Source organism: Pipistrellus hanaki (genome assembly GCF_964339955.1).
Source record: "Pipistrellus hanaki genome assembly, chromosome: 19".
In the NCBI taxonomy this organism is placed as follows: Eukaryota; Metazoa; Chordata; class Mammalia; order Chiroptera; family Vespertilionidae; genus Pipistrellus; species Pipistrellus hanaki.
Genome location: NC_140521.1, coordinates 3040594 through 3053389, shown reverse-complemented (window position 1 = coordinate 3053389; position 12796 = coordinate 3040594). Strand labels below are relative to the sequence as shown.

Here is a 12796-nt window from a genome sequence, read left to right as displayed (position 1 = left end):
TGGATGCAGCCTTTGGCCTCGATGGGCTTAGTGGGAAGCTATTAGCATTCACTGCTAGTGAGACCAGGCTCAGGACTGTCAGTCTGGACAGACAAGCACCAATGGTCTTTTTTGTATGCTTCCCTGCAGGGGTTCCAGGTCCTTGTGGAGATGGAGTGGCTAGATTTTGGTCACAAGTTCGCTGATCGGTGTGGTCATGGGGAGAACTCAGATGATCTAAACGAGCGATGTCCAGTGTTTCTGCAGTGGCTTGACTGTGTTCATCAGCTTCAGAGGCAATTTCCTTGCTCTTTTGAGTTCAATGAAGCATTCCTTGTGAGTTTGGGCGTATCTTTCTTCATTTTGGGGACCTTCTAAATTCATGGGGGCATCAATACAAATAAGAATGGGCCAGTTTTCACTTGAATCTGTGTCTCCTTTTCAGAATTTAAGAGGGGCCATTCTCCCATTTTTAAAATGAAGAAAACAGTAAACAAGTTTTTTCTAAGGTGTACTAGGTTTGTATAGTCTTTGAGTTGGTTTAAAGTTTAAACTAAGCTTTTAAAATGGATGACAGAAGCCTTAAATAGTAGCCAGAAATAGAATCAATAATATGTTGTCTGTGCTCTCCAGTTCACCTGCCAAACCCCCTCTATGCCCCACACTCTTTGTCCTTGGCTTTTGACAAAGAACACACTACCCTTCCTTCTTCCAGCTCCACCCCCACCCCCTCCATTTGTCCACCAGCTCGTCTCCTCTCCTCCGCTCAGCAGCATGGATAGTTCCCTCTCCGCCGTGTCAGTGCCACCAGCATAGAAACATGGTGGAGTGGCTCTCATCTCATCACACTGTTCTCAGTCCTGCAGCCCCTCCAGCTATCACTCATTTCCCCACAGCAGAGCTCAAGTCTTCTCCAGTCACTATCTCAAAATCTCATCTTTCCATTTTCTCTTTAACCTACTCGGATCAGGTGTTCACCTCACCAGTTTATCAGGGCCACTGAACTTCATGTTGGTAATCTAGTGATAAGCTCTTAAGTCTTCATCTTTTAAAAAATATTTAATTCCCATTTATGTAAAAGTCCATCAGTCTGTACATTTATCTCTTTTCTAAATTGAGGAGTAATTGACATGTAACATAATTAGTTTCAGGTAAACAGCATAATGATTCAATAGTTGTGTATAGTGTGAAATGAGCACCACAATAATGCTAGTTGACATCCTTCACCATACATAGTTATTTTTTTGTATCAAGAACCTTTCAACTTTCAAATATGCAATTCAGTATTAATTATAGTCACCATGCTGTATGTTATAGCCCCATAACTTAATTATTTTATAACTAGAAGTTTGTACCTTTTGGCTGTCTTCATCTTTGATCCATTAATATTTGGCATAATTTAATCACTTCTTTCTTGAAACACTTGAAACAAATGACTTCCAGCATGCACTGTCTCATAGTTCTCCTTACCTCACTAGCTGGTTCTTTTTGTCTCCTTTGCCAGTTGCTCTTTATCTGCCCAGTTCTGAATTTTGGAATGCCCCAGGGCCAGCCTGCAGGCTGCTCCTCTATCTGTATTTCCTCTCTTTCGTTTACATCCCAAATTTAGTCTGTCAGCAGGTTCTGCAGCTCTGCTTTCACAATACATCTAAAACCTGGTTACTTACTGCTGTCTCCACTGTTTCCACATTCGTCCAAACCATCACCTCCTGCCCCAGTTTGAGTTAATCCAGCAGCCAAAGGGGTCCCTCTAAAGCAGAATACAGACCATGTTACTCCTCTGCTGAAACACCTCCAGCTTTCCATTTTAGTGTCAAAGTCCTTAATGATGGCCGCAGGTCTCCCTGAGCGGTCATCTGTCTGGCTTCATTTCCTGCCATTCTTCTTGTGCAGTGACCTTAGTCCCACTGGCCTCCATCTGGTCCTCAGAAGTCACAGCATACACTCCCCGTAAGACGGAGTGCTTGCTGTCACCTGCTGAGCATTTCCCTTCCCGATGCCACAGGACCGCTCTTCAGGTCTCAGGCTAGGGCGGCTGTCCCACCTGCCCTGACCCTGTTACTCCACCTTATTGCCCACACCACTGGCCCTCCCTCTTTCACAGCTAGAGTGAGCTCCATCGGGGCAGGAGAGCTCCCTGGTATCGATGTATATCAGCCCTGAGAAACGGCTGGAGTGTGTGCTGCTGTCACCACTTGCTGAATGAAAGCCCAGCTCAGACTGGGGTTCACACTGACCTGCTCCTGTATGCAGTTTATATGCTGTCACTCTTGAGAGTGACAACTTGGGACCTCAGAGGCTGTTTGTCGGGGAGGCAAGAGGAGTGGGTATGCCAGTTATCTGTCTTTGCCATGCCGGTGGTGGCTGGGGTTGGCACTCTGAAAACGGTGCCGTTCGGAGGTGGCTGTTGCGTGGTTTTACTTGGTTCCCCCTCCTTACCGAGTGTGAGCGGAGCTGCTCTCAGGGATGGATGTCTGGGAAGAACGTGCCCCGAGAGCGTGTTGCTTGATTTTACCTCCTTGGATTCCCTCAGGTGAAACTGGTGCAGCATACCTACTCCTGCCTCTTTGGGACATTCCTGTGCAACAACGCCAAGGAGAGAGGGGAGAAGCACACTCAGGAGCGGACGTGCTCTGTGTGGTCGCTGCTTCGGGCAGGCAACAAGGCTTTCAAAAATCTCCTGTATTCCTCGCAGTCAGAAGCCGTATGTATCCTTCAGGCTTCCTCTCTGAGCAGCAGAAGGAATTTATTGGTGGGGACATTTTTTGAGGAGTGACTGTTTTCTCAAAGGCATCTGTGTCTCTGGATGGGTTGGTTTATTTTTTCCCTTTCCCTTTGTCCTGAAAGACCTGTTTTCTAGTGATGCTCTGACCTGCTTCTGACCACTTTGATTCAGGGTGGTCTGATGCCATGTACAGCTCTGCCCTGGAAACAAATCTTTCCTGGCACCTCCACCAGAGCTCCCTTACTCCGAGCATGTTCTGGCCAGTGAGTGGGAGAGGCACCGGAGGTGGGCCTGGCGCCCCTGGTAGCTCAGAAGCAGCTGCCACCAGTCCCCCAGCACCTACGGCATCACCCGATGGTGCGAGAGCAGAAAACTCCGTGCCATTGGCTGTGTGTCTGTTTCTGTGCCGACATGAGAACTGGCAGGCCCTCTAAGACTTTGTTCCTCAAAGGAACACCTTCTGATAAGCAGAGAGGAGGAGGCACTTACATCTGTGTGCTGATGCACGGTAACATTCTTTTTGTCAGAATGCATCTTAAATTCTAAAGAACTGAAGGAGGCTAATCGGAGGTCTTACTGCTTTGCTGGACCATTAATGTGCTTTTCACTGCATTTAAGGGGAGAGAAGATATGAGGTAACTGCTGGGAAAGTAACAACACAGGCAGAAATTTCCCTCCGTCTCACATGATTAATTAAAGCGATGCTCTAAAAGAGGTCAGTGTGTTCTGAAGCCAAGTTTTTGTACCGGGAACAGTCACCATCTAGTGAAATGACTCACTTTCTTATGTAGAAAAAGCAACAAATTAAGCTGGTGAGTCAGTCTTTCAGTAAAGGTGACCTGAGGAATGGATTTTTAAAGAAACACTAAGTGTTCATGCTTACCAGAGCCTCTCAGGTGAGACATCTTATAGAGGCCCCTTGGGAAATAGACTGTATCCACTGATGCTCACTTCCTTTGGGGGTTGGCCAAGAACCGCTGGTCCCAGCACGGTGCTTGCTTTGACCTTTATGTCTAGTTCTCTCTCAGGACTTGTGAAACCTGTGTCCTCTCCTCTCCCTTCAGGTGCTGTTCCCTGTGTGCCACGTGCGGAACCTGATGCTATGGAGTGCGGTGTACCTGCCCTGCCCGTCCCCGTCCACCCCCGTGGATGACAGCTGTGCCCCGTACCCAGTCCCGGGCAGCAGCCCTGATGACCCGCTCCTGAGCCGGTGAGCCCAGAGCTGGTGCCAAGGCCTAAGTCTGTGTAGTGTGTTCCTGTTAGGATGCCAGGTTGGTCAGAGATCCTGACGTTACCTGGCTCCACGTGTTTTCTTAGATTTTGGAAGTTTCTACAGAAAAGGTATATATAAGGGCCTGGGCCTCAGTGGTCCTGCCACTACATCACTCTGCTGCAGGCACTGAGCAGGTTTCAGTGGTACTGTAAATCCTCTGCATTCCTTGTGACCCTCTGGCTTGAGTTTCAGCCACTGAATTAACTTTATTGAATTCAGACTGTAAGTTATAAATCAATTTAAAATGATATATAGCAGTAAGTTAGCAGTACTTTCTTTCCTTTGCCACTCGGCAAGGAACAGTAGTATCACAAACAGCATTTGCTGTTAGCTTATTGGCACATTTGGGATGGGGTGGAGGTGATGCGGAGGAAGTCTGCACTTACAGAGGCTCGGTCCTGAGTTTGCCTTTCTGGCAGCCGGAGCCTCACTGCAGGGGCCGTAGCTCCTTGAGTAGTTATAATGGACCCAGTTATGAAATGACAACCTATGAAAAATCTGTTGTTTCCTATTTTCCATCTGAGGAGCCTCCGAGTCTCACTTCCCCCACCTTCCTTTGCTTTAGGCTACCAAAGACCAGGTCATTTGACAATCTGACCACAGCCTGCGACAACACGGTGCCTCTCGCCAGCCGGCGCAGCAGCGACCCCAGCCTGAATGAGAAGTGGCAGGAGCACCAGCACAGGCGCTCCCTCGAGCTAAGCAGCCTGGCTGGGCCTGGGGAGGAGCCCCTGGACCCTGACAGCCTGGGCAAGCCAGCCAGAGTGCTGGGCGGCGCAGAGCTCTCTGTGGCGGTGGGAGTGGCCGAGGGGCAGATGGAGAACATTCTGCAAGAGGCCACCAAAGAGGAGAGTGGGGCAGAGGAGACTGTCCCGAGGGGGAGCACCCTGATGCAGGAGGGCACAGAGGAGGCTCCCTTAGGACAAGACAGCAGGGGAAAGGCCCCTGAGGACTCGGCCCTGGTGCTTCATCAAGCATCACCGCTGGATCCTGCTGTGCTGAGGAGCCCTCCAGGCACCAGCCTTCCTCTCTCCGCACAGGAGGCTCCTGTCCAGCAGGGCGGGCACAGTGTTCTTCCCGGCGCGCTCCAGGAGCCCCCCGGGGAGCAGCCTCCAATAGGAGCTATTGCAGAGGACGGGGAGGAAGCAGTGACTACAACCCCAGTTGACGCAAACATCGATTATGGTACCTCACAGTCCAGTTCTCCACTGCTCTTCCAAGTCCCATTTGAGGCCAGAGGACCAAACATGGACAGTTCTTTGGACGTGTTAATGGAAGATAAAGTGAAGTCAGATAATGGGCCTCATCACAGACCTTGCCCAGTAAACAGCGACAGGCTTAGTGGCAAGGACATGTTTCCTGCAGCCGAGGAGCCCAGGCCCCCCGAGAAGAGCCTGGCCGAGAGGCCCCCAGTGGGATCTGGGGTGCATAGGACTTCCCCTGGCAGCACCCACAGCCTAGCACGTCCTCCTTGTGCCTTGCCTGTAGCTGAATGTAAAGAGGGGCTTGTGTGTAACGGTATCCCAGAGACTGAGAACAAGGCCTCTGAGCAGTCCCCAGGGCTCAGTGCCCTCCAGGAGTACCCCACCCCCAATGGGCACTGCGCCAACGGGGAGGCTGGCCGGAGCAAGGACCCCCTGAGCTGCCAGCTCTCCGCTATAAGCTGCGGCTCCGCCCACTTACACTCGAGGAACTTGCACTACAAGTGGCTACACAGCCAGACAGGGAGGCCATCTGCAGCCGGCAGCCCTGACCAGCCTTCTCGCAGCCACCTGGATGACGACGGCATGCCTGTGTACACGGACACTATCCAACAGCGCCTGCGTCAGATTGAATCGGGCCACCAACAGGAAGTAGAGACCTTGAAGAAACAAGTCCAAGAGCTGAGGAGTCGCCTGGAGAGCCAGTATCTGACCAGCTCTCTACGCTTCAACGGGGACTTTGGGGATGAAGTGGTGAGTACACTGTGCTTACAGCTGCCCAGGGACCAGGGCACACTGAGGCTGGCCACCCTCGGTGGCTGGTGCATGGTGATGGTACAGATTTCTCAAACAGTTAGAAAGGCAGCCATGTGAATGGCAGTTTGCCTTTTTCTTTCCTGCCTTGCTTACTTTCCACGGGTGTCCTGTTCAGGCAGTTATAATAGAATAAGGAAGAGATCTAGTACTCCTTACACGGTTAGTCAAGATCCTGGAGAGAGGATCATAAGGGCATAGACTCCTGGTCAGAATGACATTGTAGGGTAATGTCCAATATTCCTATTAAATATAGTGCTTGTCCTACTCTGGTAGCACTGCCCACCCACCATGGGCTGTACCAATGCAGGTTTAGTTCTTTTTTAACAGATACTCTGGCAGGTGATGGCAGAAATGGAGAAGTGATTGATTTCTAGCCCTAGCACTGATGGGGCCTGGTAAAGCAGTGGGTTACTGAGGGGAGATTGTCAAGGAGGCTGTCTCACTGAGTGTGCTAATGTTCTAGTATTTGGTGGTGTTGGACAAGTGCAAACTTGGCTCTGAGGCAGTCAGCGTACATTAAAGGCGGGCTCATCAGTGACTTTCAATTACAACTGTCTTCTCCGTTTTTCCTTCACACTAATGATGATTTCTCACTTTCCCGAGTCCTTCAGAGAGGACAGGCCCAAAGCACTCAATTTCAACACACAGATGTAAGCGGCAGGGTTGGATTGACAGGCCCACTGGAGCAGCTGACACTGAGTTCCCACTCCATCCTGGTCACTTCTGCCCCACTCACTTCCTGGAATCCAAGGAACAGATCATTGCACACAGCCTTAGACCTGTGTATCTCTATTCCAGCTGAGCTCAGCCCTGTCTCTGCACCTGCTCAACCCAGTTCTTGATGGCTGATGTACTGTACCTACAGATTCGGCAGCCTTAACACCAAAGGCCCACCCAAAGTCCCAGTGCTCCCTCTTCTTTTCCAAGCCCTTTCTTCTTCTTCAGGAAGGAGACCAGGTTCATTCTCCTCAGCTGTGTTTGTTTGCCAACAGACTTCAATCCCCGACTCGGAAAGCAATCTGGATCAGAACTCTTTGTCTCGCTGCAGCACAGAGATTTTCTCTGAAGCCAGCTGGGAGCAGGTGGATAAACAGGACACAGAGGTACAGGCTCAGCCCCTGTTCTGAGTGCCATACATGCAACTTTTGCAGTTCTTCTCCATCCCCATCCCAACCCCCTTCCCCTGGGCAAGGAATTGCCCCATAGCAGTTAGCCTTGAGCCTCTGTGAATCTCAGCGCCTGTGGATCCCCACGGAGCCTAGAATTTTTGAGCCAGGGAGACTCGGCGAGCTCATTGCCTCTGTCAGCTGGAGTTCTGCCAGCTCTCATAGGGACCCAAGTTGCTGCTGCCTGCCATTTTATCGCAGGGGAGTTTGGAGTCCCCTCCAGGACAATGATTTGGACGCCTTTCTTGTACTGCTGACATCAGACCTGCTGGTCTGGTGTCCCCAGAGACAGTTTGGTCTTTGTGACTCTTGTGACTCTGCTGGTAGCAGCTGGATGGCCCATTTCCTGTTACTAACCTGGCCCCATCTCTCTCACAGATGACCCGTTGGCTCCCTGATCACCTGGCTGCCCACTGCTATGCCTGTGACAGCGCCTTCTGGCTCGCCAGCAGGAAACACCACTGCAGGTGCCACTGGGGGGTGTGGTGGGCCAGGGTGTGGGGTTAGATTTGGTCCATGGAGCCTGTAGCTTGGAGAGAGGCAGGCATCTGCTAGCAGTATTGTCTTAAGACAGCCCCCTGGTCCACAGGACTTCTCACGCTTTGTGCCTCCGAAATTGGTGTTTGCAGAACTGCGTTTGGTGCCTTTCTCCCCGTTCAGAATGATCACGACTGAATTTTGAAATGTGCAAATTATGTCCCTTTTTGTTTTGCTTCCCAGATTGGTGGGTCAGTAGCACCACTCAAATCACCATTTCTTATTCCTAAAACTGCTTCCCATTCAACATGGCTGCTATGAGCAAAATGGTTTTCCAGATGTGGACAGGGAACTTCATTTTTCCTACTTCTTACCCTGTTTCCTGACCCCAAGCTTGGTTTCCTTTTGCTAGTGGTGAGCAAAAGTAGCTGGGAGAGCAGTTGGACAGCGGAGGACAGTCTTTAAACCTGCAGGCTCCTGACTTCTTCCTTCCTTCCTTCTTGGTTGGGTAGTGAGTTGCTCCTGATGCTTGGCCCCACCTGGGCGGTGGCTAGAGGATGGTCAGTGCTCTTGGTACAGGAAGTGTATGTGAATCGTGGGAAAGCTTACACACCTGAGTGATCCCAGACAAAAACGTGGAATCACCTCTTTGTCTAGTAATGACATTTTTAGGACCATATATCTCCCTGCCCTGCGCCCCAAGCCCAAATGTCTTTGGTTGGCTTCTCCTCTGAGCTCTTTCTCCCCTCCTTGCAGGGACACTGACCGTGTTGATCAAACGTGGTGAGCATTTGCAACAACATGTCTGTGATGTCTGCATAGCTACAATAACTTCACACTAACGCGCCATTCCCCCTCTCGGCACTCATTGGGATGTAAGCTGGGGCTGGGAGCGCAGGCAGGCAGGTGGCTTCCAGGAGAACCAAAGCAGCCAGCTGAGCAGACCCTTAGGGCTGAGCCAGGCTGCAGCCCTGCACTGCCTCCTGACTGCACGGGCAGCTCAGCCATCTTGCTTGTGACAAGCAGCAGTGCTTCAGCGGGTCTTGTGGAATAGCCTGCTGGATTTTTAGAGGCTTTTTTTGGGGGGTGGGGGTGGGCAGTCATTCTGAGATGCCAGAATAATGCTAATGACTTCTAAGTCAAACAGCATCATGCCCCCCCCCCCCCCCCAACCCCCCAAGAGACCAGAAATGAACAGAGGTTGTCTTTCCACAGAACGGTTTGACACAGAAGACTTGAGGGGAAGACTCCACTTAGGGTGTGTCAGGATCCCCTGAAGTCAGATTGAAAAGCTTAACTGATCAAATTCATGTCAGGATGTGTTAAATAAATGTAAATATTCAAAAACAGATTTAGGTAATTTTTCTGTGTAACCACAGGTTCTTGCTGACTTACTCTTTTCAAAACAGAGTTGTGAAGTACTACATTCCAGAAAGTTTTGTGTTTTAGTTTTCTGTCCTTTCATTACCCTGTGTCTAGACTTTTCCTTTGTGGTGTTTTTTTTTTTTTTTTTGGTCCTGAAAGGATCTTCTGTATTCTCTCCTCTTGCCTAGCTGGTCCTTAATCCAGTACTAGGTTTGCATTCTGAGGAACGTAAATGAAAAAAGAGTGATGTTGGCTGAGAAGAATTTCCCTTTGCTGCTTTCCCCGTCTTTGGCGAGCTGCGTTAGGCTCCTTGCAATCTCCTGTTCTTGGCTCCTTGGGATTGGTTTGTCCTGTAAGGCCCATCACAGTGGGTTTGTGAGGTGGGCAGAAAGTCATCCTCTGCCAGTGCCCTTTCCTGTTAGCTGTGACAGATGTCTTGTTTGGGTGTGCAGACCTGTGCCGCGCACACACGCGCGTGCGCGCACACACGCACACACACCTCAGAGGCGGGCTTTCAAGTGGAGAAGGAGGGGAGGCATGAGGCCTGGATACAAGTCAGGCCTTCAGGCAGAGCATCGGATAGTCCCTGGAGTTGCATGGGGGCAGGGGAGTGAGCCATCATTGACTGATACCTATCTAATAAGGGGATGTGTGCATGTGTGTTCATCTGTGATCTTGTCATTTCACCCTGAGCATGTGTCTGTCACTGGTTGCTTGTCTCTGGCTTTGCATGCTGGACTCAGAGAGTCCTAGATGGCAGCAATCTATCCTCCGTGTTGCTGCCTGTGAGCGTCCGGGGCAGTGGTCCTGTGGGCCAGGCTCCTCACCCCCGAGCGGGGCAGGTATTTTCTCTCAGCTGCAGGGCTTGTGGGAGTTCCCCTGGCCTCTGGCCTCTCTGTGACCACCCGCTACAGAGAGGCTGTGGCCACAGATTTTCCTGGGCCAGGACTTACCCATAGAGCTACAGCTGCTTCTGCCCTGGGCTCATTTGCTTTCACAGATTTCTCTGGAGCAACATCCTCGTGTAGACCTGGTACCCTTGAGCCATAGTGACGAGGCTGTGACTGATAGGTAGGGATCCCCTCTCTGCTTGGCTTTTTCTTGGCTAGACAAACGAAAGTCCACTCTTAGAGGAGTCTCCAGCACATTTGAATTGCACACAACTAATTCCTGTCTTCTGAAGTTGGTTTCCCCACCCATATCTGCTACCAAAACTAACATTGTTTTGTTTCTTCTCCTCACCTCAAGGAATTGTGGGAATGTATTCTGCTCCAGTTGTTGTAATCAGAAGGTTCCAGTTCCCAGCCAGCAGCTCTTTGAACCCAGTCGAGTATGCAAGTCTTGCTATAGCAGCCTACATCCCACGAGCTCCAGCATTGACCTTGAACTGGATAAGCCCATTGCTGCCACTTCAAACTGAAACTACGTGACCTGGGGCAGGCAGAGCCATGCTGCTGTTCCTGTGCCAGGCCCGCTAGCCTGGCAGCCCGAGAGGCCCGTGCCCTTTGGAATGGGGCTTGGAACCACCTGTGCAGAGTGACAGAAATTGGGATGTACCACTGGATTGTAGATTGATTTTTCTTTCCTGTTTTTTTTTTCCCCTCCCCCTCCCCTTTCCGTCTTCCCCCCGTTCCCCAGAAGAAAAATGCTCCCCTGGCTGTCTTGAGGAAAAAGGAAAAGTGTTTAATGGGTACCAGAGATTGCCAGGCCCCGCTAAGCTGCCTGTTGTCAGGCGATGCTGAGGGCTGGCTTGGTTTCTCAGGATGGAAGAGGCTGGTCAGAGTCGGGAGTGGAGGCCTGAGGATGCACGGGAAGGGCCAGTGCTAATTTGTGACCATTCCTCTCGCCAATCGGAGCTGCTTGGAAACCTTGGCTGCTGAGGAGGCTGGAAGCATCTTCCCTAAGAGCATTGCCCTGGGCGCCCGCTCCCTCCTGCCAGGGGCCAGTCCTACCTCACAGGCAGAGGAGACTGGCTTTTGGGGGAAGGAAGGTGTATGTCTGAGGCAGTGAGAAGGGAGGGCTGGGTGGTCGGCATGGGATTGTGTGAACTTGATCTAGGGCTCCCTTCTGTCTTGGGTCTGCCTCTTCGCCAGGCTGTGTAGTGCTTCCCACTCTCGGGCATAGGAGTGCAGACTGGTCAATGCCAGAGCCTGCCCTGAGCCCAGGCACCTGGTCCCCCAAACAATCTCTCGTCCTTGGCTAGCACAGGGAAATCCAGACTCAGGGTTCCAAAAACTCCCCACTCCCAAAACAAATCATGGACCTCCCCCTCCAGGGGAGAATCAGCCTTGTAGAGTTCAGCCTCTGGGAAGGGGCGTGTCCCACACAATCAGCCTTCCGCCCCTGCCCTGCCCCTGTGCGGCCGCCAGCAGTGAGGGCCGCCGGGTGACTGCGGTCCTCGGAAGTGACAGCCCGTAAGCAGTTCTGGGCACCGTCCCTCAGTAAGCTTTGATGTGGTCCCAAAGAGCCTTAAATCAAGAATATTTGTGGTGGAGGTGGGTATGGGGAAGGGGTGGAGAGAGGTTGTGCTTTGTAATCTCGGTTGGCATCCATGTTTTGTGCCTGCCCTCCCTTTCCGGGTAGGGCCATGCTTGGGTCTGCGGAAGCTGCTAAGTGGTCATCAGGCGGATTGTGGTGAGTGAGTGGCGGGGATGAGACCGGGGAACGCTTTCTGGAAGCGGTTCCCTGTTCTAAGAAGCTCTGTCTCAGGAAGGTGGCTCTGTATGTGCCTGGCTAGGGTTAAGACGGGGCCCAGAGGCCATCCCTGGAGCAACCAGCCCCCAGTCCCGGCAGAGCCAAGAGCACCTGAGCACGAGCTGACCTCCCAGTGGCAGCAGGTGGCGGAGGGTGCATTTGGTGAAACAGGGTGTAGCTCTCCACACTGTGGTCTCCCCGCGCTGGCAGGGAGGAGTCAGTCTAAGTGAAGATTGTGCATTTCTTAGTGACAGGTGCCAAGAGGTTATGATACGGGTTTCTTGGGTCTGATGTACAGTGTGAATAAATGCTTGCAGCTCTTAGCCCTTTTTGGATCAATGAAGCACTTTTTTAATATTTTCCTTTGTATGTAAAGGAGGAGCCGTAACTCTCCGTAGCTGTACATATAACCCTTTTTCCTAAAGAGGAGTCAGACAGTGCTCCTATATTTTTCATTTTTTGTCAAAGCAAGAAGTAAATACTTTAGAACTGTTAAATATATAAATAAAGTGAATAAAGTTTAGTGTTCCGCATGGTAGCATTTGCTAACACGTTCCGATTTTTTCCCTTCTGGTTTGTCCCTCTGTGTCCCTTTTCTGCCTCACTCGGAAGCAGTGTGAAGTGCAGCTGGGAGCCTGGCCTTTGGCAAAGGAAAACTGGATTTCTTTTCCCCTCTGGACCTTGGCAAGGACCGGACCAGGACCAGGATGCCCAGCACTGAGACATTTCTGTGGTGGTTTTGCCCCTAACATTTCCAAAGCCACAGAAGCAGGCAGGCACCGCATCAGTCGAGTGGTTCTTCCTTATCTGAACTGAGCATCAGCAGTACTTAAAACTACGGCTGGTCTCCTGCTGCTGCTGCTCTGGCTCCTTAACCCTGCCTACCCAAGAGCATCAGCTGCACCTGCAGCAGCTGAAACACGCCGTGGGGAGACCGGCTAGCCCAGCGGTCGGCAAACTCATTAGTCAACAGAGCCAAATATCAACAGTACGATTGAAATCTCTTTTGAGAGCCAAATTTTTTAAACTTCTAACACCACTCCTTTAAAATAGACTCGCCCAGGCTATTTTGTGGAAGAGCCACACTCAAAGGGCCAAA

General features: G+C 51.1%; 1 protein-coding gene and 1 long non-coding RNA gene across 11 annotated transcripts in view; one reads left to right on the top strand and one right to left on the bottom strand.

The window, feature by feature from the left end:
* MTMR3 (myotubularin related protein 3) overlaps window positions 1-12235 on the top strand; it is a 72624-nt gene extending 60389 nt beyond the window's left edge. For 7 of the 10 annotated variants that reach the window (XM_084867501.1, XM_084867499.1, XM_084867505.1 and 4 more), the window contains 8 exons: window positions 130-315; window positions 2513-2683; window positions 3769-3914; window positions 4543-5932; window positions 6988-7098; window positions 7540-7628; window positions 8395-8421; window positions 10252-12235. In XM_084867501.1, the coding sequence (XP_084723627.1) occupies window positions 130-315; window positions 2513-2683; window positions 3769-3914; window positions 4543-5932; window positions 6988-7098; window positions 7540-7628; window positions 8395-8421; window positions 10252-10423 (2292 nt within the window). In that variant the 3' untranslated portion in view covers window positions 10424-12235. The remainder of the gene's footprint in view (window positions 1-129; window positions 316-2512; window positions 2684-3768; window positions 3915-4542; window positions 5933-6987; window positions 7099-7539; window positions 7629-8394; window positions 8422-10251) is intronic. The other 3 variants (XM_084867507.1, XM_084867506.1, XM_084867508.1) reach the window with 3 other exon arrangements.
* The window catches only part of LOC311613536, a 57604-nt gene continuing 45129 nt past the window's right edge, over window positions 322-12796 (bottom strand). The window contains exon 4 of the long non-coding RNA XR_014793469.1: window positions 322-1729. This is a non-coding gene — a long non-coding RNA (uncharacterized lncRNA). The remainder of the gene's footprint in view (window positions 1730-12796) is intronic.